Source organism: Carya illinoinensis, chromosome 16 (assembly GCF_018687715.1).
Source record: "Carya illinoinensis cultivar Pawnee chromosome 16, C.illinoinensisPawnee_v1, whole genome shotgun sequence".
In the NCBI taxonomy this organism is placed as follows: Eukaryota; Viridiplantae; Streptophyta; class Magnoliopsida; order Fagales; family Juglandaceae; genus Carya; species Carya illinoinensis.
The window spans coordinates 587,663-614,221 of record NC_056767.1 but is presented as its reverse complement, the minus strand read 5'-3'; the positions used below and the strand labels follow the sequence as shown (position 1 = coordinate 614,221).

Below are 26,559 nucleotides of genomic sequence, written 5' to 3'. Positions count from 1 at the left end.
ACGAGATTAGAGCTCAAGAAGATTGCACTCTTGTTGTCACATAGTAGAAGAGGCCATTGTGAATGAGAGACTTTGAGGTCACAAAGGAGATGTGTGAGTCAAAGAAGTTTAGTAGCAATGAGAGCCAAGGCACGATATTCAGATTCACAACTGGAGAGAGAAACAGTAGGTTGTTTCTTGGCACTTCAAGAAACCAAATTGTCACTAAGATAAATAGAATATCCAGAGGTAAAACGACGAGTATCTGGACAACCTGCCCAGTTGGCATTCGAGTAAGCAACTAAAGCACCAGAAACAATAGATGGATGAAAAGTGAGGCCAAAATGCAGCGTGTCCTTAACATAGTGAAAAATGCGTTTGATAGCTAGAAAATGGTCTTCAGTCGGGGCATGTAGAAACTGACTGACAGAGTTAACGGCATGAGCAATATCAGAACATGTGATAGTCGAATATTGGAGGGCACCAACGAGAGTTTTGTAAAGCGTGGGATCCGAAAACAGAGGACCATCAGTAAACAGATGTTGGGAAACAACCATGGGAGTGTGGACTGGTTTGCTGTCAAGTAACTGAGCTTGGGTGAGAATCTCTTGTGCATATTTTAGCTGACTGATCAGCTTATAATTTCAACTTTCCAGCGTAGAAGTTGTCAAAGTAATACGAGGTTAAATCCCAAGATCGATTTCATGAGGACAAAGGGAATTAAGCAAACATTAACATCTCAACCCTAATTATGGAGACAAAATATTCTGAAAAGGAAAATGAAACTTAAACTAAAAGGGTGGAGCAATGAATATAAAAAAAAAAAAAGGTGTGAAATAAATTTCGAGTATTAGTCATTAAATGTATCAACTCAAAGTGATGACTATTTACTGATGGGGTGTAGATTGGTTTAAGAGTGAAGGTAATGATTGTTTGGAAAGTTTAAATACAAGCAAAACTGAAAATAAAAGTGAATCTATGCTTTTAAAATTACCAAAACTAAGAGGCTTAAAGAGAGTATGTAGCAAATGAATTAAACTTGTAAGAAACAATAAAACAAACACTTGAGATGCAATTTTCACCCACTGATTTGGTGAAGGATACTTCTATTTTCATATTCTCTCAACCATTCTCCCATTCCTAGAAGTTATGGTTGGATAATATAGTAATGAACCACAATTTTTTTGCCTAATAAAATGTCTAGACAGATTATATAACAACTATAAAACAATGAAAGAAAACCATCAAAGTCTTGTTACTTGTTCAAGTATCAATTGTGTCTTTACGTCTACAATTAAGCTAAATTAAGAACAAAGAACTTCAATTCATTCTAGATGCAAACTAAAATATAATCCAATAAGTTAATCATTAAAATTACATAACATTGAAGAAAATCCAACCCAAAACAGTCATAGGTTACTCCTTGAATCCTAAACTGAAAGTCTAGCCTATCATCTCTAGATTAGCAAAATACCAAAAATGAATGAACCCTAACATCTGAAATCATTGTCTAAACAAAATTGTAGAAGCCGAAAATAAATAAAAACTGAATGCCAATGTTATGGAAAAGGAAAAAGTCTGGGCTTGCAAAAATGCAAATCGTGCCTGCTCTTAACGTCTCCCCAAAGAAAACGAAAAAATAAAACAGAGCCCCTCCAGAAATAAAACTCCTTCGTCCTAAAGAAATGCGCACCAACCCAGCAAAGAAATCTGGCCTGAAAAAAACTACTCTTGCAAGGCCACGTTCTCCTTGCTTTCTATGTGCGTGAGTTGATTGGCTGCAGTTCGAGTTGCTGAAGGCGTGATTTGATTCCAATAGGAACACTCTGCCACTTATGTTTTCGTGAGACCATGTTATAGTACACTCCCAACTCTAAATGTGTGGTTCTCTCATTCTGTTGTCAGCCAATCCAATTGATAGCCATTTTTCAAAAATGCCCTACATCAATTAAGATTAAGTATTCATAATGGGAGGGGAAAAATTGAGATATTAATTTTGATGTGGCACAGATGTATAATAAATCTTTTTAAGTGTAAATTATTAGAATTTATCAATTGACTAATCAACTACATAATTAAGTGCTTAACTATTTTTTTGGTTAAACAAATAATTCACTTAAACAGCTTAATCGTGCAATTTTTACACTTTATCATAGGTGTTGCTTCAAGACCAAGAAAGTAACTGAGTGAACCCAAATCCTTAGTGGCGAACTCGGAATTGAGCTTGCAGGTAAAGCTGTTAAGAGAAGAGGAGTTGTTGCCTGTAATGATGATGTCATCAACATAGAGAAGCAAATAAATCATGTGGATAAGAGTGTTGAAAGGGAGAAGAGTGGAGGAGGGTTCGGTAGCCATGGATGGGATCGTCGGAGTTTAATCCGCAAGGGCTCTTGATACCATGTAAGTGTTTGAAAACCAATGAGTCCATTTCATATATAGATGTAATTACATATTTATATATGGTAAGTACATGTGTGGAAAGATTACAAATGAATGGAAAGAATAATGAGCTACTATAATTACGAGTCGATGCATAAACAAATAGAAAGCCTTAGATTAAGTCAGAGGATCCTTAGCATGATCCTCAACATCCACCATACAGAAATGAACTAGTACGTAAAGAATGGACCACTTGTTATATTATATATATATATATATATATATATATATATATTAGATGTTATATATCTTCATTATATATTACATGAAAGACAGTCGTAGTTATTGAGAAGTTCAGTCATGAGGAACATAAGTTTTGTGAAGTACTCGATCAATTACATATTTCAATGACGAAAAACACCATATATATATATATGTATAGAGAGAGAGAGAGAGAGAGAGAGAGAGAGAGAGAGAGTTGATCATGTGTAAAAACTATATGTGGAGGCATCGACAACAATATTACGGAAGCCGCCAATTGTAGATGCCAGCATAATGAAAACTCCCATGTTATGCTACCCTGAAATAGATGATATTGATCAAGACGAGAACCACAAGATCAGATCATATATATCATTAATGAATGATTGAATAGTACTATAAACAAAAATGGAAATTGCTTTTTTCATGAATCATGTGTATATAATTATAAGGATTTTATCCAGTTGATGAACCATTTGAGACTAAATCTTTTTGGTTTCTTGATCACTAGCCACATAATACTGGGGAGCTGCATTATTAATAATAATATATATTAATGCTCAATATCAATATATTCATTCTTGCAGTAGTACTATTACTGCATGCATGCATTGTGAAATTTAATGACAAATATATGTATAAATAAGATATATAGAAACTTACAAAATATGAAGTGGGAGCGAATCCGAATCCGCCAAAGAATCCAATAAGGTCTCCAAAGAAAGGAAAGGTCACTCCAACCAATAATGTAAATGCTGCAATATTTTCTAAGAACTCGATCAGTGCTACTTTGAACTTTTTATATATCTAATTTGTGACAAATGGATGGAAAGTCCCTCACCTACATAGGAAGATCGAGCGACGAGTCTCAAAGCAATTCCTGGCAGGAAATTTAACCTTTTCATCATTATCCTCTCTGGCAAGGAAAATACAGGCTGCATGGCATAGACCTACAAATTAATCTCTCTTCATGATTATAAGGATTTGCTGCAGTCCTCATGCATCTAGCTTGTGCATATATAGACTAGTGTGCCTACAACAATTATAGTCATTTGCATCGCAAGTTTTGGTTGCAAAAACAGGAAAAAATATTGCAAATATATTTTTGCATTGATTTATGATCGTCGACAGTTGGATGCTATTATTTGGTTATTTTTAAGTTTCAACATCCGTTTAATAAAATGGTTGCTAATACCTTACCTTTTGCATCGATTTTTATTTGTTGAAAAAAATCCAAAATTAGTTGGAATTAGTCATCCCAACCACCTATGTGTTTGGATGCTAATGGATATTTGCATCCATAATAACTCGATGCAATAATAAGATGGTTGGATGCAATTGGTGCAAACAGCTTATCATGTTTCTCCATTCGCATCTATAATAACTCGATGCAAAAACAAAGTTTGATTGTGAATGGACATTTGCATTCACAAAAACTCGCCGCAAAATAACTATATTTTGATGCAATTGGTGTAAATAGTTTATATATAATATTATTTTGCATCCATAATAAGTCGATGCAACAAATTGGTTTGGATGCCAATGGACATTTGCATCCACAATAACTCGATGCAAATATAATTTTATTTGGATGCAATTGGTGATGCCATTTATAAGTTTTCCGTTGCATATTTGTGGATTTTGCATCAATTTTATGTTGATGCAAATACATAATTAAAAACATTCATTTGGTTTAGATTTATTGAGATGCACATAATATCTTTATCATCCAAAAGGTATTTCCCTACAACTAATTTTACAACAATCCGTACTGTACATGCTTGCTGTTAAGACTATAGGATATTAATTTGAAGAGTTATCAACCCTTGGCCTTTTTTGGTGTCAAAGTTGAGTCCAAATATTTATTACTCAAATTGGCTAAGACAAATAAACATATACATAGTTTAAGATATATATATATATATATATATATAAACTGTTATAAAAAAACCATTAATTATAATATACATATCCCTATAATGTTTTAATTGGAAGAAACTACTATATAGCAATTAGCATGGCACATTCCGTAAACCTACATCCATGCAGCCGAACTATACTATAGGCTATCTATATATATATAGCATGGTGCAAATGAACCTGGATTAAAACCAAATCAACCCATTGAAATTCCCTGTACTTTCTAACAAAAGTCATGACAAAAATCTAATCATACTACAAGCATTCTGTAGCATAAAATATACCCCCATAAAAATCATCTATACAATTCCAAGTCAAGCCAATCACCAAGTATATCTACAAATTGCTGACACATGCTCTGCATGTTTTGCTCTTTCATTAAGCCAAGACACACTTCACATTGCATTTTTGTATATATATGTACATTAACATGTTACATGTCATGGGTAGCAACCACCCATATATTTAGCTAGTTGCCCATTTGCCATTACAATTAGCAATATGTATAATAACTAGCTATACATAAATAACAGAATTTCATTATATTAAACTGCTGCAACCATCCAGTCATGCAAGTTACATAAATAAGCCAATATTACATTCCATCAAATGTTAACCAACAACATATAAACACTTGTCATGTACTGAGTTAGTGGGTGGGACATCCAAAAACAGAAATTTAATGTTGGGGAAGCATGAGATTTGAGCCAAATATCTTCAACCAAATTGTTTCCACTTTCAGCAACTCTCTATCATCCTTGGTTCCACCAAACTAAGGTACAGCATTTCAGGGTTTCAAATCATCAACTTACTTCCATGCTTCTTTTAGGGCAGCACCCAATATGCACATACATATAAGCAGCCACATGAATACAACTATGCTCTGTTTTAATTCAACCAAATGGTCAACTATTTTAGCATCAATAGACATTATTCACTCTCATTTCCCACCAAATTTATAAATACCATGCACCAATTTGTATCCATTTTGGTCATTTGCAAATGCATCATCAACCATGGATAGAATATAACCATCAAAACTTAAAAAGGCCCAGGCTATATGTGACGCTCCCAAATTCCGTTTGGGATCGAACGGACATTTGAAACGTCGAGACATGCAACACAAGGTTACCTGCCATCGTTCATGACATATAAGATGCAATATTCCTAATATGCATCTAACATTATGTAATATTCGCAGCGGATAATTTTTTTTTTCTTTAGCAATACTATGCACCAAACTGAAAATATCTCAAATACTTAAAACATACTTCATAGATAAAGATCCATTGAATAACTAAGATCACAACACTAGTCCAAAATAGTTATGATCCAAAAGTACTGGAGATGCAACTCCATCGTACAAGTAGTAATTTAACTACTATATTAACATTAACGACGCACCGTCGTTCAGTCGACTGTGTCTAGTTGGTCAGCTCCTGATCCTCCTTCAGGTCCTGTAACAAGTGTGATAATCCATTTTTACGTGTATTTTTACTGAATGGTTGTTTTTAATTTAATTAATATATTAGTTTATTTATTTTAAATTAATCTATTTTAAATTGATTTTAATTTATTTGATACCGTGTTTAATTTATTTTAGTCGTTTTACGGTTTTTGATATCGTTTTCGGCGGATTTGTTTTTGGTTTCCGGAATGAGGATTGGACCTCATTTATTTTCTTTTCTCTTTTTCTTTTTCCCTTTTTCCTTTTCTTTTTCTTCTTTTCTTTCTTTTTCTTCTTTTCTTTCTTTTTCTTCTTCTTTCTTCCTCGTTTCCCCTCTCCCGCGCGCTACCCCTTCTTTTTCCCCTTATCGTCGCTGCCATTTCGGCCGCCCATTGCGCCGCCGTCCGGCGGCTGTGTTGTACACCACCCCCACTATTCTCTTCCCCTTTTACCAAAGATCATCCCCACCAATTTTCAGAGCCATCGGATCAGCCGTTAGCCGCCACGAGCCCCTGGAAGTCACTGCACCTGCTCTATTTTTCCCCTGTCGCCGGTTGCTTTCACAGCCTAGAACTGCCGCTCGCCGGTGGTGTGCCCTACACTATCCACCCAGTTTTCTTCCCCTCTCACCGAAGAACATCCCCACCAAGTTTCACCTCCATCCGAGCCACCGTTAGCCACCACGAGCTCCTCTAAGCCATACAGTTTTTTACCAATTCCAGCGCCGTCTCACCACCTCCGGCCACCATCTCTTCACAGCTTCTTCCCCTACCTCTTGCCGACCTAAACCACCCATTTCTGGCCTCGATCCGTTGCCAGAGCAGCTCCCACGAGCTCAACTCCGTTCAGCCCCTTTTTGGCCTTCGACCGCCATTTCCACCACCACCCACAGCCAAAACTCTTTTCCTTTAAGTTCATAAATATCTCAAGGCCATTCTCTATCAATCCCGAGCCTTGGTTTGTCCCCGTTCAAAAATGGGTAATTTATTACCGATGGCCACAGTGTAAATTACACTATTACGTTGCTTTTCTTCCGCCGTTTGCAACGCCGTGAGCTTTCAAAAAATACCATATAGCGCTGTAAGTATTTTCTAAACTCTACTTTCAGATTTAAATATATTTTTCTCATACAATAAATATTTGCTGTTGGTTGGCTGATTCCGGACTGAGTCTGAGGAGTTCGGGGGTCGGATGAATTGAAGACGGAGTACTTGGTTTTGGTTGTTTGTGATTGCTTGATTATTTGAGTCATGAGGTGTGCGTTACATATTGCATACATGTGCATTTTATTTTAATTGAGAAAATCGTATTTTGTTGGCGTAAATGGTTTTCATGAGCCCAAGCCGAGATGGGTTATTATCTCGGTGGAGCTCCTTTGGTCATTCAGGAGTGGATAATACTGAGTGACATCCCCTGGGTTGTCGCAGAGCGACGACCGGATCGCACGATACGGAAATGCTGTCGTGTCGACTCCGTGGTCCCTAGAGTGGCGGGGACTAGAGGATGGCCTGGTCAGGGATCCGCAGGGCGCGAGTCTGGGCATCGCTCGTTTAGGTGTCACACTCGTAGTCGTTACCTGCGGTGTGGCACAGAGCCAGGGTGTGCGGATGATCCCTAGGGAAGATCATGGTGCATGCATAATTGGATCGTTTTTATGGTTTTCGGATATGGGCCATTTTCTGGGAAAATGACGAGATTTGGTTTCGAGGTTTTTGATCCATTTTCGGGGAAAATGGTGGTTTAGGCCATTATCTGAGATAATGGCGAGAATGTGTTGAGATTTTTGATCCATTTTCTGGGAAAATGGTGGTAGCGGTTTTGGGCCATTATCTGAGATAATGGCGAGGAATGGTTTTAATGGTTATGTTTTTGGGCCAAATGGGTTTTTAGCGTGCGTGGAAAAATTATGATTTTATGGGACATGTGCATTGCATTCTTTCATGCATATTGTTGAGTTTATTATGTTTTTATTTAGTGGTGTTTGGATTTTACTTACCTGCAATACCATTTTTGGTTCCGTAGATTTTGGTACAGAGTTCGAGAAGGAGGAGGAGGCTGAACCCGAGGATGCGGCTCCGCCTGAGGTCTGAGTTGAAGTTAAAATCTTGTTGTTGCTTTGAATTATATTTGGATCTTGTAATATTTTATTATGTATGTTTTTAAATAGTTTTGTATTAAATTAAGGAAAATTCTGGTACTTAGTTATTGACTTTACTTTTCGCTGCGTGTTTCTCTTGCATATTTGTTGCTTATGCACACACTTGGCACATGTCGATAGGGTGGTGACCCGTGATGTCATCATCCTGACGTCTCGATTTCCCCGTGTCCGCTCGTGGGGATTTGGGGGCGTCACAACAAGATCTACCATTCGGGAGAATGGTAGTTGGGACTACCACAGTGAGATTTAATTACAAATCTCAGTAAGTTAACAAAACAAACTTCCACACAGGCTAATGATGCATGGATGACAGTAAAAGCATGAATGCATAATCAAATTCATAAGTAATTGAAGCATATCTTGACGTACAATATAGCATAATTGACATAACTTAAATTGAAACGTAAACTGAACTTGACTTGACATGAACTTGGTCTGAAACTTGACTTTACATGAAAAATACATACTCCACAATTGTTGTGGCCCCATGTATTCTACGTATAAATACATACTCCACAGTTGTTGTGACCCCATGTATTCTACACGTTATAATGCAGTTAAATACATACTCCACAGTTGTTGTGTCCCCATGTATTCTACGTGTCACAATACAGTTAAATACATACTCCACAGTTGTTATGACCCCATGTATTCTACGTGTCACAATTGCTGTGTCTCACGTAGTGTATGCATCACAATTGCTGTGACCCCATACGTTGTGTGTCACAGTTGTTGTGGACCCCATGAAATTGAATGTAACTCAAGATGAAACATGACTGGAATACAAAAGGACTGAAACCCTAACGTAACATAATGTGACTTGAACATAACTTGAAAGACATGACTAACTTGAGATAGAAACATTTCGTAACATGACATATAATAGACAACATATTTAATATGACATACTTGCAATAGTAAATATTTCATGACTTGACATACATGTAATAGATGACATACTTAATATGACGTACTTGTAATGTATAGCAATACATGACAGAATATATTATGTAACAGTTTTCATATACATGACAGAATATATTATGTAACAGATAAAAACCGATGACAAAATAAATTCTATATAACAGACAATTATGTTATAACTTGGCATGACATAACATATATGATAACACACATATATATACACTGTAGTTCCTTTACTTAACACACATACATAGTAGACTGCTAGTAAGTTAAAAGCTAACTTACCTTGATCTCCGCGTTTCTTATAAAACCTTAAGCGCGATCACGAGGAACTGTAATTAGTGATTCTAAAAGTTAGAATTAAATCACTAATAAATTAAAATATGAAAAATACTAACTTAAGTTAGCATTAAATCACTAATAAATTAAAATATAAAAAATACTAACTTAAAAAGTAAAATTTCCATTTTATTCTTTGCATGTAAGAAAATGACCGTTTTACCCATAACTTAAGGATTTTGTATACTAACTTCAAAAGTCACCAAAATTTACATACCTCATGTAAATTTTATCCTCAATTCAAATATCAATTTAGAAAAATTTAAAACTAATCACAACTATTAAAACTCCATAAGGCCAAAGTTCTCATATGCTATTTCCATTGATTTTTGTTTCTAACTTGTTTTGATCAACCTTTTGATTTATGACTTATAAATATGTGATCTTCAAACCAAACCATCACATGATTTAAAAAAATGTCCTAAAACATATATAAGCTTCTAATTCAAGATCACATGGTTAGAAATTAACCAAAACATAAATTTAGGCAAGAACATCCACACTTTGGCTTATCTAAATATCTCTTTGCATAAAATTTCATACCTTTGAAACTAATATCAAATATTTTCAAAATAATAATATAATATGTATATAAGATGTTTAGGATCCTCCAATAAAATTATCAAAGTCATTGGAATAGGTTTAGACCACCAAAAAGTTAAACTTTCTCAAAACAGAAACTGTTTTTCCTCTTCCAGTTTCTAAGTTTCTAAATCTAAGAAAATATTTCATCAAAACTTTTAATCATGCAAAAAGTTTCAACCAATAGTCATATATACATGTTAACAATACTCCATAAAAATTTTGAACCAATATCTATCCATTAGTTTGGTCAAAAACTCCAAACTATAACATATTCTCCAGTTTATCTCCCAGAATGACCTTTCTATAGTTTACATAATATTTGACTGACCAAATGATCTTCAAATGGGACAAATAAGATATCCATATAAACTAGACTAAAAAAGGAACAACTTATATGAATGAGACTGTATGATAAAATACTTACAAAAGTTTCGAAATGGGCGTGCAAAAGAACTCCTAAAAGTTGTCTGAGAGAATGTGTTTGATATTCTTTTAAAGGAACGTGTAAATGAAGATAAGTTCGTGGGTGATGGCTGGAGATACTTATGAACGAGATAAAGAAGATGATAAGGCTGGAGTTGAGAGTTGAGTGTAGGTTTTTCCTCCCCAAAAAATATATAAAAGATCATCTCATGATATTTCTATCCAATAATATCTACAAAAATCAACTTAAGATATTTTTATCTAATAATATCTATAAAAATCAACTCAAAATATTTTTACCCAATAATATTTACGAAAATTACCTCAAGATATATATATATATATATATATATTTATCCAATAATATCCACAAAATCAGCTTAGGCTATTTTTCAAAAGTAGAGAGTATACTTGGAAGAGTAAGGTGGCTAAAATCTTTCCATGTGTCCTATTAAAACTTTCTAACTATCTCCAATAATCAAAAACATACTTCTGATACCACAGTGAGTAATAACATCAACTATACGATTAATAGATTAGTGAAAACTTATCGAGTCTTCATGAGATTCCTAAAGCCAATAGAAATTTCACCGTTAAATTTCTAGCGGACTGTTACAACCTCCCCAAAAAAAAAAAAAAATTTCGTCCTCGAAATCGACATAAGTAACAATTCAAGAGTTAAGGAAATATATATATTTTATTGATATCCGAACAAAAAAGTACAACATCTGATATTGTCAGTCCCGCACAAGTGAACCACAAAGTATTAATTAAGCAAAAACCCAACATAACTTTACAAGATTGAATTTAGATATCAAATAACTGGGGGTACTTGGCTCGCATATTAAATTCCTTCTCCCAAGTCGCCTCTTGAATATTATGATTTTGCCAAAATACTTTGACCAATGGGATCTTACGGTTCCGCAACTCTTTATCTTTCCAGTCAAAAATTTGCATTGACTTCTCTTCATAGGTCAAGTTGGATTGTAAATGTATGCTATCGGGATCTACTATCATTGGTGTCTGATTCCCAAAACTCTTCTTCAACGAAAACACGTGGAAAACATTATAAATTCCACGGAACTCAGTTGGCAATTCCAAATGATATGCAACTACTCCCACTTTCTCCACTATCTCATAGGGTCCCACATATCTCGGACTTAACTTGTTTTTCACTCCGAAACGACTTACTCCTCTCATAGGAGATACATTCACATAGACCCAATCTCCAACTTTAAAATCTATGCTCCTCATTCGATTATCAGCGTAGCTCTTCTGTCGACTCTGTGCTGTTTTCATCCTTTCTTTAATCAAGTGTACTTGGTCCTTTATCTCTTGTAAGACTTCTGGTCCAATTACTTTGCTTTCCCCTACTTCATTCCAATACAGAGGTGATCTACACTTTCTACCATACAAGGCTTCATATGGTGCCATTTGAATAGTGGCCTGGAAACTATTTTTATAAGCAAATTTTACCAAAGGTAATTGTTTCTCCCAACTCCCTTCGTAATCCAAAACACAGGCTCTTAGCATATCTTCCAAAGTTTGAATCGTCCTTTCTGTCTGTCCATCTGTTTGTGGGTGATATGCACTACTAAACCTCAGACTAGAGCCCATCGATTCTTGTAAACTTTTCCAGAAGCGTGATGTAAAACGAGAGTCTCTATCTGATACGATCGTCTTAGGCACTCCATGCAATCTGACAATCTCTGCTATGTAAATTCTCGTCAATCTTTCTAGAGAATCTGTATTCTTGATGGGTATGAAGTGAGCACTTTTTGTCAGACGATCAACTATTACCCAGATAGTATTATTTCCGGCTGAGGTCGTTGGAAAGCCTACTATAAAATCCATGGAAATATCCTCCCATTTCCATTCTGGGATTGGCAATGACTGCAATTTACCGGCTGGCTTTTGGTGCTCTGCTTTTACTAATCTACAGACAGAACACTTGTTCACAAACTCTGCTACGTCCTTCTTCATTCTTTCCCACCAAAAAGACTGTTTCAAATCTTGATACATTTGTGTACTACCAAGATGAGCAGTGTAAGGTGTGTTATGACCTTCCTTTAGTACTTTTTCCTTTAACTCTTCGTCTGCTGGAATGACTCTTCGGTCATTGTAATACAAAATCTCATCCTCTCTGAGGCTAAAGTCCACTGGTCCTTTTGACTTTTCGATCTTTTTCATAACTTCCGCAAGTTTATTGTCCTTCTTTTGACGGTCTTTCAGTCCTTCCCAGTCCAATGGAATGAATTCTTGGATTGTAGTCAACATGGTTTCCTGACTACGGTCTCTAATCAACAGTTTTCTCATATTACATAAGAGGGAATTTACTTCTGATGAAGGAACTGATGAAGCTTCTTGTCTGCTCTTGCGGTTTAAAGCATCAGCTACCACGTTGGCCTTTCCAGGATGATACTTGATGTCGCACTGATAGTCGTTGATTAATTCCAGCCATCTTCTTTGCCTCATATTAAGATTCTTCTGCTCAAATAGGTACTTTAGGTTTTTGTAATCCGTGAAGACTTCACACTTTTCGCCATACAAATAATGTCTCCAAATCTTAAGAGCAAAAACTACTGCAGCTAATTCCAAATCATGAGTAGGATAGTTCCGCTCGTGATCCTTCAGTTGTCGTGAAGCATAAGCAACCACTTTCCCTTCTTGCATTAGCACACATCCGAGTCCTACCTTAGATGCATCACTAAATACCACAAAAGGTTTAAGAGGTTCCGGTAGTGTAAGTACCGGTGCGGTTGTGAGTCTTTTCTTCAACTCAAGAAAACTTGTTTCACACTTGTCATTCCAAGTAAATTTCACATTTTTCTTAGTCAGGGCGGTGAGTGGTCCAGACAACCGGGAGAATCCTTCCACAAATCTCCTATAGTAACCAGCCAGTCCTAAGAAACTTCGGATCTCATGCACACTGGTCGGTCTCTGCCAGTTCGTTACGGCTTTAATCTTGCTCGGGTAACCAGGTAACTCATCAACGAAAACTTCAAGAAAGTCTTCAACCACAGGTATCCCTTGGATTCCTATAATTTTGGTTGTCTCCTCTACAGTTATCAATAGAAATGCTGAGACTCCATCATCGATACACTTCCTAGCTTGCAACGCCGAGATCAAAGGTGGGGTGGCCTTAACTGATGTTCCTGCGTAACTCATCCTGTCTTCAGTTGGAGGTTCAAACACAACCTCTCGTTTTCGACAGTCTATCCTAACATAGTGCTTGAAAAGCCAGTCCATCCCAAAAATCAGGTCGAATTCCATCTGACCGAATACTAACAAGTTAGCCTTCAGTGTCCTTCCTTCTAGCTCTAACGGACAATCCTTAACTAAACGGGTACAAGATATTGTATTCCCGTCGGGAATTAATACTACAATCCGTCGTCGTAAAAGCTCAGTCTGTAAACTACAAATTTGTGCAAACGTTGTAGACACAAAGGACTGCGACGCTGTCACAACCCCCAGGAGATTTGCCCGGGACCACACCTCGGCACGACCCATGAAGGGTCAGGATAGTCACATGGCTAGTTTGCTTGAATGCCTTGGCTCAAACCATGACACGCAGCGGGCGAACATGGAGGCTACTGACCGCGCGCAGACCATGCGTGCAGGCTTGCGCGTGCCCTTGAGCGTGCATCTGCGCGCATGCATGCGTGCCCCCACACCACCTAGCAAGGCCAGTGGCGTGCCCCCACAGGCACGCCATCCAGCGCACGGCTCCAGCCCGTGCCTTGCAGAGCAGGTTAGTGGCATGCCTCGCGGCGTGCCATCCAACGCATGGCTCCAGCCCATGCCTTGCGGAGCAGGTCAGTGGCATGCCCACCAGGCATGCCAACCAGCGCATGGCTCTAGCCCATGCCTTGCAGACTCAGCGCCCAGGCCACCAGCCTGGGCCATGCCGTGCACCATCATGGCTTACCTTCAGCAAGCCATGCCCATCATGTCGTGCACCACCATGGCTTACCTTCAGCAAGCCATGCCCACCATGCAGTGCACCACCATGGCTCACCATCAGCTAGCCATGCCGCACCACCCTGGCTCACCATCAGCCAGCCATGCCGCGCACCACCATGGCTCACCACCCAGCAAGCCATGACAGCACCACCTGACCATAGACCGACCTGACCACCGTGCACCACCTAGCCACCATGGGCCATGCATGCCACGGCTAGCCTTGGTCCATGGCCATTATCTTGTTATTTATTTTATTTATTTAATTTGCTTTATTTATTTATTTTCTAGGGACCTATTGGGGGTTTCAAATTTGTTTTTCTTATAAATAGGACCTCCTTCATTTGCTTTAGGATCTTTTGGCAAAACTCCTAGAGGGAAGACTATTGTTTGAGAGATCATAAAATGATGCCTTTGCACTTAGGCTTTTTGGGTGTAATTCGTGAATCCCAAAAAGAGAATCACACTTTGCAATTCGTGAATAAGTGTGATTCAATCTATCTTGTTCTTGCAGCTTGGTGCAATTCGTGAATCCAAGTTGTGTTTATCAATATATGAGGTTTATTCATTACTTGTGCAATTCATGAATCAAGTATTGATTATCCTTTTTATGTGTTTGTTCATTCAAGTTCATTAGTATTTTGCTATTGTTCTTGAGCGTTCTTCGTTGTTCTTGAGTGTTCTTCGTTGTTCATGCATGTTCTTCATTTTGTTCATGCATGTTCATCATTGTTCTTGAGGTGTTCTTATTGAAGTTGGCTCATTCAATCCGTCCAACCCCTCAAAATCGTCCACCATAGTGTTTGTCAACTTTCCATAGTTGATTGCTTCATCCATTTTACCCTAGCCGACCACCCCACTTTCCAATTAAGATTCCTATCATTTAGGAATCCTAATTGATCCCTAAAATCACTCCCATAATCAGCCATTCATATCTCCATCATATCCCAAGATTTTAGGAAGGTCATCTCCAAGATTCAAGGAAGTTTGACTTCCAAGATTTTAGGAAACTTCCTAAAATTTCTCCTCAATCAAATTTTGGCCAGCCCTAGCCATTCCCTCCACATCACTCATCTTCAATCCTAGCCACCTATCTTACCTTTTCCAAACCCTAAACACATCATCCAAATCCTAAGCCTATCTTCCAAGTGGCGCCTACACCATAGCACTCACTAGTGTCATGCGCCCATCACCCTTGAACCACTCCATCACTCTTCATCTTCCATCTCTCCATACACCCATCTCAGCCTAAACACTTAACCCCACCATCTCCAAGTGGTCATATTGACCACCTTTGCACGTGAGCCAAGCAAGAGAGGAACCAAGGTTCGGTCATCACAAGGCCACCATTGGCGTGAAGGACTTGGTGTTTTGGGTCTAGACCGAGGACCCCAACAGACGCACCTGAATCGAATAGTGCACAAGCAGAGAACCTAAACAAATTAACCCTTCTTAAAAAAAAATATACACCAATATTAATACTAATTCTAACACGTTCATAATACCTGAAACATCATAACTACTAATAGGAAAGGAAAAAAAAATACTAGTCATGACACCAGCTTCATCAGTTTCAGGTGCGTCAACATCAAAATCACCTAGTGTTACTACATACACACGTGCCGGGATGTGGGGCCTTGGCTTGCGATCACCAGCTCCACTGCCTTGCATGGTGTTGGGACAATCTCTAATCATATGTCCAGGTTTCCCGCATCGATAACAGACTCCATATCCCCTATGACATTCTCCAGGATGACGCTTATCACACTTAGAGCATGGTGAATAAAAGGACGGATTCTGTCCTCCTGTCATTATTCCCTTACCTTTCTCCGGACTAGAAAAAGACCTCATTTTCTCAGCACTACTACTGGCAGCAAATGGCATGGCTCTCTTTCGATTGGTAAGATTCTGGATTGCCAATTCCTTCAGCTCAGTCTTTGCTATCACCGCTACATTTACCAACTCTTGGTAATTCTCTATTCTGAGGTAAGCTACTTGACTTCAGATTCTTGGCAGAAATCTTGCTTGAAACTTTTGTGCTTGCAACTTTTGAGTTGAAATCAAGTGGGGTGCAAACCTTCCTAATGCCATGAACTTAGCGGCATACTGCTCCACAGTCAAACTACCTTCTGTTAAGGACGCGAACTCCTGGGCCTTCAGTTGTTTGACAGAGTCTGAAAAGAATCTGTTGTCAAACTCTTCCTTGAACCTCCCATGACAATGCAGCCATACTTCCTAGTTCCCTAACTAGAAGCTGCCTACGTGTATCCCACCATATTCCAGCTTCTCCTTGGAATAGGTATCCAGCATATAGAACTTTTTGGTCCTCAAGACATCCACAAATCTCGTACGTTTTCTCGAGATCTATAATCCCTTTCTCGGCTCTCAGTGGCCCTTCATTACCAAAAAAATTCGGGTAACGGTAAATCAAAAACTTATCATATGGACAACCCCTAATTTCGGGTCTAGGTACGCGCACTTGTTGCTGTTGTTGATGTCTAAAAACGTCAGTCAACATACGCACAGCTTCAGCTAATCCTCCATCCATCGAGGAATTATGATTATCCTGACTAAAGTCTTCCTCAGAATTTTGAGGTATTCTACCGCGAGTCATTTTTATCCCTTCTTGAAACACACGAGTATACGTATTACAACCACATACTACATTTCATACTTTTAAGAAATCCAAACCTAATGTTTGGTGCATTTTCTAAGGGCATGTGGATTTACTATCTAGAGACGTATTGCTCTGATACCACCCTGTGACGCCCCCAAATTCTGTTTAGGATCGAACGGACATTTGAAGCGTCGAGACATGCAACACAAGATTACCTACCCCCGTTCATGACATATAAGATGCAATATTCCTAACATACATCTAACATTATGTAATATTCGTAGCGGATATTTTTTTTTCTTTAGCAATACTATGCACCAAACTGAAAATATCCCAAATAGTTAAAACATACTTCATATATAAAGATCCATTGAATAACTAAGATCACAACACTAGTCCAAAATAGTTATGATCCAAAAGTACTGGATATGCAACTCCATCGTACAAGTAGTAATTTAACTACTACATTAATATTAACGACGCACCGTCGTTCAGTCGACTGTGTCTAGTTGGTCAGCTCCCGATCCTCCTTCAGGTCCTGTAACAAGATCTACCATTCGGGAGAATGGTAGTTGGGACTACCACAGTGAGATTTGATTACAAATCTCAGTAAGTTAACAAAACAAACTTCCACACAGGCTAATGATGCATAGATGACAGTAAAAGCATGAATGCATAATCAAATTCATAAGTAATTGAAGCATATCTTGACGTACAATATAGCATAATTGACATAACTTAAATTGAAACGTGAACTGAACTTAACTTGACATGAACTTGATCTGAAACTTGACTTAACATGAAAAATACATATTCCACAGTTGTTGTGGCCCTATGTATTCTACGTATAAATACATACTCCACAGTTGTTGTGGCCTCATGTATTCTACACGTTATAATGCAGTTAAATACATACTCCACAGTTGTTGTGGCTCCATGTATTCTACGTGTCACAATACAGTTAAATACATACTCCACAGTTGTTGTGGCCCCATGTATTCTACGTGTCACAATTGATGTGTCTCACGTAGTGTATGCGTCACAATTGCTGTGACCCCATACTTCGTGTGCCACAGTTGTGGACCCCACGAAATTGACTGTAACTCAAAATGAAACATGACTGGAATACGAAAGGACTGAAACCCTAACGTAACATAATGTGACTTGAACATAACTTGAAATACATGACCAACTTGAGATAGAAACATTTGTAATATGACATATAATAGACAACATATTTAATATGACATACTTGCAACAGTAAATATTACATGACTTGACATACATGTAATAGATGGCATACTTAACATGACGTACTTGTAATGTATAGCAATACATGACAGAATATATTATGTAACAGTTTTCATATACATGACAGAATATATTATGTAACAGATAAAAACTGATGACAGAATAAATTCTATATAACAGACAATTATGTTATAACTTGGCATGGCATGACATATATGATAACACACATATATATACACTGCAGTTCCTTTACTTAACACACATACATAATAGACTGCTAGTAAGTTAAAAACTAACTTACCTCGATCTCCGCATTTATTATAAACCTTAAGCGCGATCACGAGGAACTGTAATTAGTGATTCTAAACGTTAGCATTAAATCACTAATAAATTAAAATATGAAAAATACTAACTTAAGTTAGCATTAAATCACTAATAAATTAAAATATGAAAAATACTAACTTAAAGAGTAAAATTTCCATTTTACTCTCTCCATGTAGGAAAATGACAGTTTTACCCATAATTTAAGGATTTTGCATACTAATTCCAAAAGTCACCAAAATTTACATACCTCATGTAAATTTTATCCTCAATTCAAATATCAATTTAGAAAAATTTAAAACTAATCACAACTATTAAAACTCCATAGGGCCGAAATTCTCATATGCTATTTCCATTGATTTTTGTTTGTAACTTGTTTTGATCAACCTTTTGATCTATGACTTATAAATATGTGATCTTCAAACCAAACCATCACATGGTTTAAAAAGATGTCCTAAAACATATATAAGCTTCTAATTTAAGATCACATGATTAGAAATTAACCAAAACATAAATTTAGCCAAGAACATCCACACTTTAGCTTATCTGAATATCTATTTGCATAAAATTTCATATTTTTGAAACTAATATCAAATATTTTCAAAATAATAATATAACATGTATATAAGATGCTTAGGATCCTCCAATAAAATTATCAAAGTCATTGGAATAGGTTTAGACCACCAAAAAGTTACACTTTCTCAAAACAGAAACTGTTTTTCCTCTTCCAGTTTTTAAGTTTCTAAATCTAAGAAAATATTTTATCAAAACCTTTAATCATGCAAAAATCCTCAACCAATAGTCATATATACATGTTAACAATACTCCATAAAAATTTCGGACCAATATCTATCCATTAGCTTGGTCAAAAACTCCAAACTATAATATATTCTCCAGTTTATCTTCCAGAATGACCTTTCTATAGTTTACATAATATTTGACTGACCAAATGATCTTCAAATGGGAAACATAAGATATCCATATAAACTAGACTAAAAAATGAACAACGTATATGAAGGAGACTTTATGATAAAACACTTACAAAAGCTTCGAAATGGGTGTGCAAAAGAACTCTTAAAAGCTGTCTTAGAGAAAGTATTTGATATTCTTTTAAAGGAACGTGTAAATGAAGATAAGTTCGTGGGTGATGGCTGGAGATACTTATGGACGAGATAAGGAAGATGATAAGGCTGAAGTTAAGAGTTGAGTGTAGGTTTTTACTACCCAAAATATCTATAAAAGATCATCTCAAGATATTTCTATCCAATAATATCTACAAAAATCAACTTAAGATATTTTTATCTAATAATATCTATAAAAATCAACTCAAAATATTTTTACCCAATACTATTCACGAAAATTACCTCAAGATATATATATATTTTTTTATCCAATAATATCCACAAAATCAGCTTAGGCTATTTTTCAAAAGTAGAGAGTATACTTGAAAGAGTAAGGTGGCTAAAATTTTTCCATACGTCCTATTAAAACTTTCTAACTATCTCCAATAATCAAAAACATACTTCTGATACCCATAGCTTTTAGTATACCCAGCCCATGTTTAATTGACCTAACCCCAACCACAAAATAAACATACTAATTTCTGCTGTCCAACTGGTGAAATACACATGTTTCTAACTCAAGTTTATTTATTTAATGCACCACATTCCTCTAGCTATGTCCAGCAATCACAACAACACATTTACCAACATTGTTTAATATTGACAAATATATAATTATCATTTAAGTCAATATAATCTATCAGCATAATCATAGGGTTAAAAAATATTTAGTTTGTAAACAGCCACCAATAACTACATAGTTATGCCCTTTAAAGCAAAAATGGTCTGAAATATCCTTACCTATTTCAAAGCTCCCAGCTTTAACATCTAAACTTGAGTCGAACCATATAATGAGGGATCACCGTGTACTTGTAGAAGTTGATCAACTTCTATAAGTTCATACAGCCACCATAATACCAAGCAACCCCAACTGAACCCCTCAACACCTGTGATAAAAACCAGAATTTGTTAATCTGAAGACATCTGATTTTGCATTACTACTTAAATGAAAACAACCCAAAGTATGTTACTTACATGCATAAGCCACCCAAACAAACCACCAAAATAATATTATCATGTGTCCCCCTATCAGTTTATAGGGACATGGATTTTACACCCCCCCTTTTCACATCTATACAAAAGACTCTATGGGTACTAAGTAGTTATCTAAAGCCCAACAGTTCCTACACCTACTACTCAGCTAGCTCCCACAAAAAGGCTTCTTTAACCCCCCACACCCATTAACAAAACCCATCCCACTATATAAGTACCCCAAAAATACCCAAAAAATGTTGTTTTTTTTGTAACATTTGGTCACTGAGTCTCCCTTTCAGACTCTCCGGGTGACTTCCATTCAGCCAATAACCACCTCAAAATTTTGTCAGTTTCAAGTTGCCTCTCCATCATTTTAATTATATCTCCTTTCATAACCTCTACAGTTGCCTTGTGATATTCAGCTTCTTTCTGATGTCGTTCCACTAAGGCAGCGTATTCTGTGTATTAAATTTCCTAATACACACCTAGTATGCAAGTTTTCTTGAGATGACGTAATAAAAAAAAAAAAAAAAAAAAAAGAGGCTATATTGAGATATGTATATGTATGCTTGCATGTCTCTAAGTGTGTATATATTTACATGTGGATGTGTGTAGGCATATTCCCGATCATGGGTAGATAGGGCCCTACCCTAAATAAATGAGTTAGTGGGAAAGAGTAAAAATGATAAACATATTCAGTTTAAGAAGCTGTCTAAAGAAAATAAGCACTTTTTGCAGGAATGTTCACTGTGATACCCCGTTTTTACGTGTATTTTCACTAAAGGAATTTTTAATTTAATTAATATGTTGAGTCTTTTATTTTAAATTATTATATTTTAAATTAGTTTTATTTTAATTGATGTGGTATTTAATTTATTTTAGTCGTTTTACGGCTTTTAAAATCGTTTCCGTCGGATCAGTTTTTGGACTCCGGAGGTGAGGATTGGACCTTATTTTCTTTCTCCATCTTTTCTTTTCTCTTTTTATTTTTTCTTTTTTTTTTCTTTTTCCTTTTCTTCTTTTCTTCTTTCTTTCTTTTCTTCTTCTTCTTTTTCCTTCTCCTCTCCCGCGCGCGAGCTGCTTCTCCCTCTCTTCCCGTCGAGCCACCCAGACCCACCGCTGTCGGCCGACGTGGCCGACACCACCCCCACCGGTTGACTCCCCTCAGGCCGGTGAACACCCCCACCAAAAACCAGCCCCATCCGAGCCGCCGTTAACTCCCTATAGCCCATCTAAGCCGCACGGCTTTGGGCCATTTTCGGTGCCGTCGCTCCACCTCCGGCCACCATCTTTTTACCACTTCTTGCCGTCCTAACCCACCCATTTTCAGCCTCGATCTGTTGCCGAAGCAACTCCCATGAGCTCAACTCCGATCTACCCCTTTTTGCACTTCCACCGCCACCCACGGCCAAAACTCACTTCCATTAGCTTCATAAACATCTCTAGACCATTCCCTATCAATTTCATGTCTTGGTTTGTCTCCGTTCGAAAGTGGGTATTTTACAACCCACGACCATAGTGTAAAATACACTGTTACGTTACTTTTTCTCTATCGTTTGCAATATCGTGACCCTTCGAAAAATACCTTATAGAGCTGTAAGTATTTTCCAAACTCTATTTTAGATTTAAATATATTTTTGCTCTTATAATAAATTAATGGACTGGTTGGTTGATTCCGGACTGAGTCCGAGGAGTTCGAGGGTCGGATGAATTGAGGACGGAGTTGCTTGGTTTGGTTGTTTTGTGATTGGTTGGTTAATTGTGCCTTGAGGTGTGCATTTTATTTAATTTGAGAAAATCCAGTTTTAATCGTGTAAATGGATTTTCGGGTGAGTGTGTGTCACGACCCCAAGCCGGGATGGGGTATTATCTCGGTGGAACTCCTCTGGTCACTCAGGAGTGGATAATACTGAGTGACATCTCCTGGATTGTCGCTGGGTGACGACCAGATTGCACGATACAGTAACGCTGTCGTGTCGACTCCGTGGTCCCTAGAGTGGCGGGGACTAGAGGATGGCCTGGTCCAGGTACGCGCTAGGCGCTAGAACTGGGTATCACTCATTTAGATGTCACATGCGTAGTCGTTACCTGCGGTGTGGCACATGAGCCAGAGTGTGCGGATGATCCCTAGGGGAGATCATGGTGCATGCAATAATTGGATCAGGTTTTGGTTTTGGTTATGGGCCATTTTCTGGAAAAATGACGAGGTTATGTTTAAGGCTATGTGATCCATTTTCTGGAAAAATGGTGGTTTCTTGTTTTGGGCCATTATTTGGGATAATGTCAAGGACATGTGATAAAGGTTTTGTTTTGGGCCAAAATAGAATTTTGGCGTGCGTGGAAAAATGTAGTTTTTATAGGACATGTGCATTTGCATTCTTTTATGCATATTGTTTGAGTTTAATATGTTTTTATTTAGTGGCATTTGGATCTTACTTACTTACGGCACCATTTTGATACCGTAGATTTTGATGCAGAGATTGAGGAGGAGGAGGAGGCTGAACCCGAGGAGGCGGCTCCGCCGGAGTATTGATTTGAAGTTTATGCCTTATAGTTGGTTTTAAAACAATATTTGTGGCTTGTAATATTTTATTATATATGTTTTGAACGGATTTGTATTAAACAAAAAAAAAATTCTGGTACTTAGTTATATGACTTTGTTTATCCACTGCGTGTTTTCTTTTGCACACTTGTTGCATGTACACACACTTGGCACTTGGCGATAGGGTGGTGACCCGTGTTGTCATCATCCGAACGTCTTGATTTTCCCGCGTCCGTACGCGGGATTTGGGGGCGTCACATTCACACACATTTGACTATAAGTAGTTATAGAGGTCGTAAGTTAAAGAACATTTGGAAGGTTTATAAAATTTACGAGGATAACTGAAACAACTAGCTAAACTAATATATATATCTAAAGAAATGGTGATAGCATACCTTAGCAATTACTTCAGCAGTCTCTGGTGAAGTCAATGCATCTTGAAAATTAGATTTTGCTACCCCTTCATAAATACGTCTAATTCCAATGTTATAACCCCTGCAAGATAATTAAATGCATCAGTTAACATGGTAACAGTTTTATTTGTTTTTAATAGTCTTAAATTTTGCAAACATTGAAATAAGCTAATAGGTAATAAGTTGGATGACATGCTCTACATCAGACATTTGCAAGTTGTTGGCAGCAGGAGATTATTGACAGAAACAATTGAAGCATGAGAGTGGCAATCCAGTATTGGAGTGAATTAAAAGGGTTAAATTCAGTTGTGAATTTATCATACAACCCCTCTTCCTACCACCCAATTAAAAAATTAAAAAGGGAGAAAATAGAGGAAGGAAAGGCAAAAACTAAACCCAGCCAAAAATTAATTAACTATGGCTGAGAATAGTTCTTGATTGGAAAGCATGACCAGATACATCAAATTTCCAGGCTGGTTTGGCAATTGGCTATCCTAATACATTATTCTGTGTGAGGTTTCCAAAGTTTAATTTTTAATAGGTAGGGGTTTGAACTTCCTGGATGGTGGACCTCACAGCTTAATTAAGATCCTTAGGCCTCTGTTTTTTTTTTTTCAAAAAAGGCCCAAGGTGTTGATAGTACCAATGATCCACCATTTACAAACACAAAGTGTACTTGGAGTCAAGAGTAAGCTAGCCTGGGGGTTGACAGAGATTTCTTGGATAAGAAAACAAACTTGTGTTGGTCTAAGATATATTTATTGGGGGTTTGTGTATAATACCATGCACACAATAACAGTACATTCATAAGAGACAAAGCAACTATATGTCAGTTGCCTGCAATGCCAACGTGTCATGGTGGACTTAATAATTGAGTGATAACAGAATTTCCTCATTAATGAAAACAGCCTACCTTTAACCCCAGCAGAAACTAAATGTATGAAAATCCCTTCAGAATGCTATATTAAACTGCCCATGTGGGGTTTTAACAAGCAGGTGGAGAACTTGGGATTTTGCTGTATTAATCAGGGCCCATGAGAAAAAAAGAAGAAGAGGAAAATCTAGGTAAATTAATTTGGGGATAACACTCCCAAAAATTAGTTTCAGCTAGATAGGTTTTACCTACGTTAATATCCAAAAAATATGTTGAGTGCACAAGCATATCAGGGTATAAAAGTGAATATCATTTGCATCCACAATGGTCCAAAGGAACCAACAGTGAAAGGGAAAAAAGAACGATCCAACAGAAACCTTAACTGCAGTAAAATAGAAGGAAAGCAGGTGTCTAACAGAAAGTTTAACAGACATTGATAAGTATACGTGAATGAAAGTTCAAAAATTAACAAACTAAACCAATCGTGTCGTAAGCTATCTACTTACGAGTCTTATTTCCTCAATCAGCATAATCATGTAGGACATTTGTTCTGCTCCTTATCAAACCTGGGGACATAGGAAGGCATCAAGGTCAAATTGATGACAACTTTAGCAACTAAAAAACCAAAGGCTGTAGGCCCTGCATAGGGGAATGTATGTACACACTAAGGTTTGTTTTAGCTGAATTTTTTTATCAATTAGCAACAACATAAATTTATTATTCCAACTTTATCATGCAGTAGTACTACTACTGCCCTTTAAACCTTGATTTTGTGCATGCATGCATGCATGCAAGGAGGCAGACATATGCGAGAACTATGACCAGGATGAAGTAGTAGTAATTGGTCCAAGTCAAGAGAAAAAAAGGATAAGGGAAAACTTCAAAGTCAAGGAGCATAAAGATAAGGGCAAACTCCCAAGTCAAGATACAAAAATAAGATACAAAAAAAAAAAAATCCATATGGGCCTATGATTGAGAAGAGAAGGGCTTGCTTGCATTTGAATGAAAACTTGATGTATTGACTTGTAACAGAATCCTAAACCTCATTGGCATACCTTTTTATGGATATGATAAGCCAAAACTCTTACCTGCATGTATGAGAAGTTGTTGAATAAGGATATAATAAACACATACTACGCTGCCTTGAACACAAAAAAGTTTGTGGAATAGGGATTCAAGCCTTACTGCTATATGTTGCCCTCACCATTCTAGGGTGTTAAGCATATACAGGGACATGGAACTTTCTTTGTTTGTCATATGTATGTATATATATATATATATATATGACGTATTTAGTGTGACAAGGTTAAACAGGCTAGTTAATTATAAAGTATTGTTAGGTTGTTGCAGGACATATGGAATCATAAGCATCACATGGTGCATTCATATTTAAACTTTAGCCCCTCTACTTAATGGGGCATGCTAACAAATACATACCAAATGGGGGCATAAAACAGATACCACTTATCGATACCATTCACACAAGTATATATAGCATGCATATACTAGATCAAACCAATGCTAATTTTTTTTCTCAGACTTGCAACTACGTGGTGCACAGTTTATCAAAGTACCAAAAGCAATGGGAACATTTTCATGATGAACAGAAAAACAAAACAAAGAAAATTACTAGATCTGTTTCAGAAATATGTGTGTATACACATGATGACAAAAGTATGTATATGTATATAACAAAATACAGGGAAAACCTTAATTTACATTAAAGAAGGACAACAATAACTCATGTAATGCTAAAAAGAGGGGAAGGTGAGTGAATAAATGGGAAAAGATCGAAGAAATAAAAGCTAAGCATTGGGGGGGAGTATCGGCAAGATATTGGATGTCAAAATTAAATGTTGAATTTCCGAGAAAAAAATACCTTAATGCAGGATTAGTCATGTGGGACTTTCTTGCTCTTCCCAGAAATCGAGCTCTGCTTTCCATCTACACAAATGGTGGGATTCTTCCGGATTAGTCTTGGCATCCACAATATTTGAAGGATAGCTGTGCCGAATATGGTATCTCCTTAAGAAAAAAACAACAATTTCCAGAAATCAAGCCATAAACCCT

The 26,559-nt window shown here is 37.1% G+C and overlaps 1 protein-coding gene and 1 pseudogene across 1 annotated transcript; both read right to left on the bottom strand.

Annotated features, from left to right (window-relative positions):
- Positions 1–185: 185 nt before the first annotated feature.
- Positions 186–536, bottom strand: LOC122299571 (uncharacterized mitochondrial protein AtMg00810-like). Its single transcript, XM_043109945.1, has one exon. It carries the CDS (start codon positions 534–536, stop codon positions 186–188), a length of 351 nt encoding a protein of 116 aa, XP_042965879.1.
- A 2,094-nt stretch (positions 537–2,630) lies between these two features.
- LOC122299568 overlaps positions 2,631–26,559 on the bottom strand; it is a 31,758-nt pseudogene continuing 7,829 nt past the window's right edge.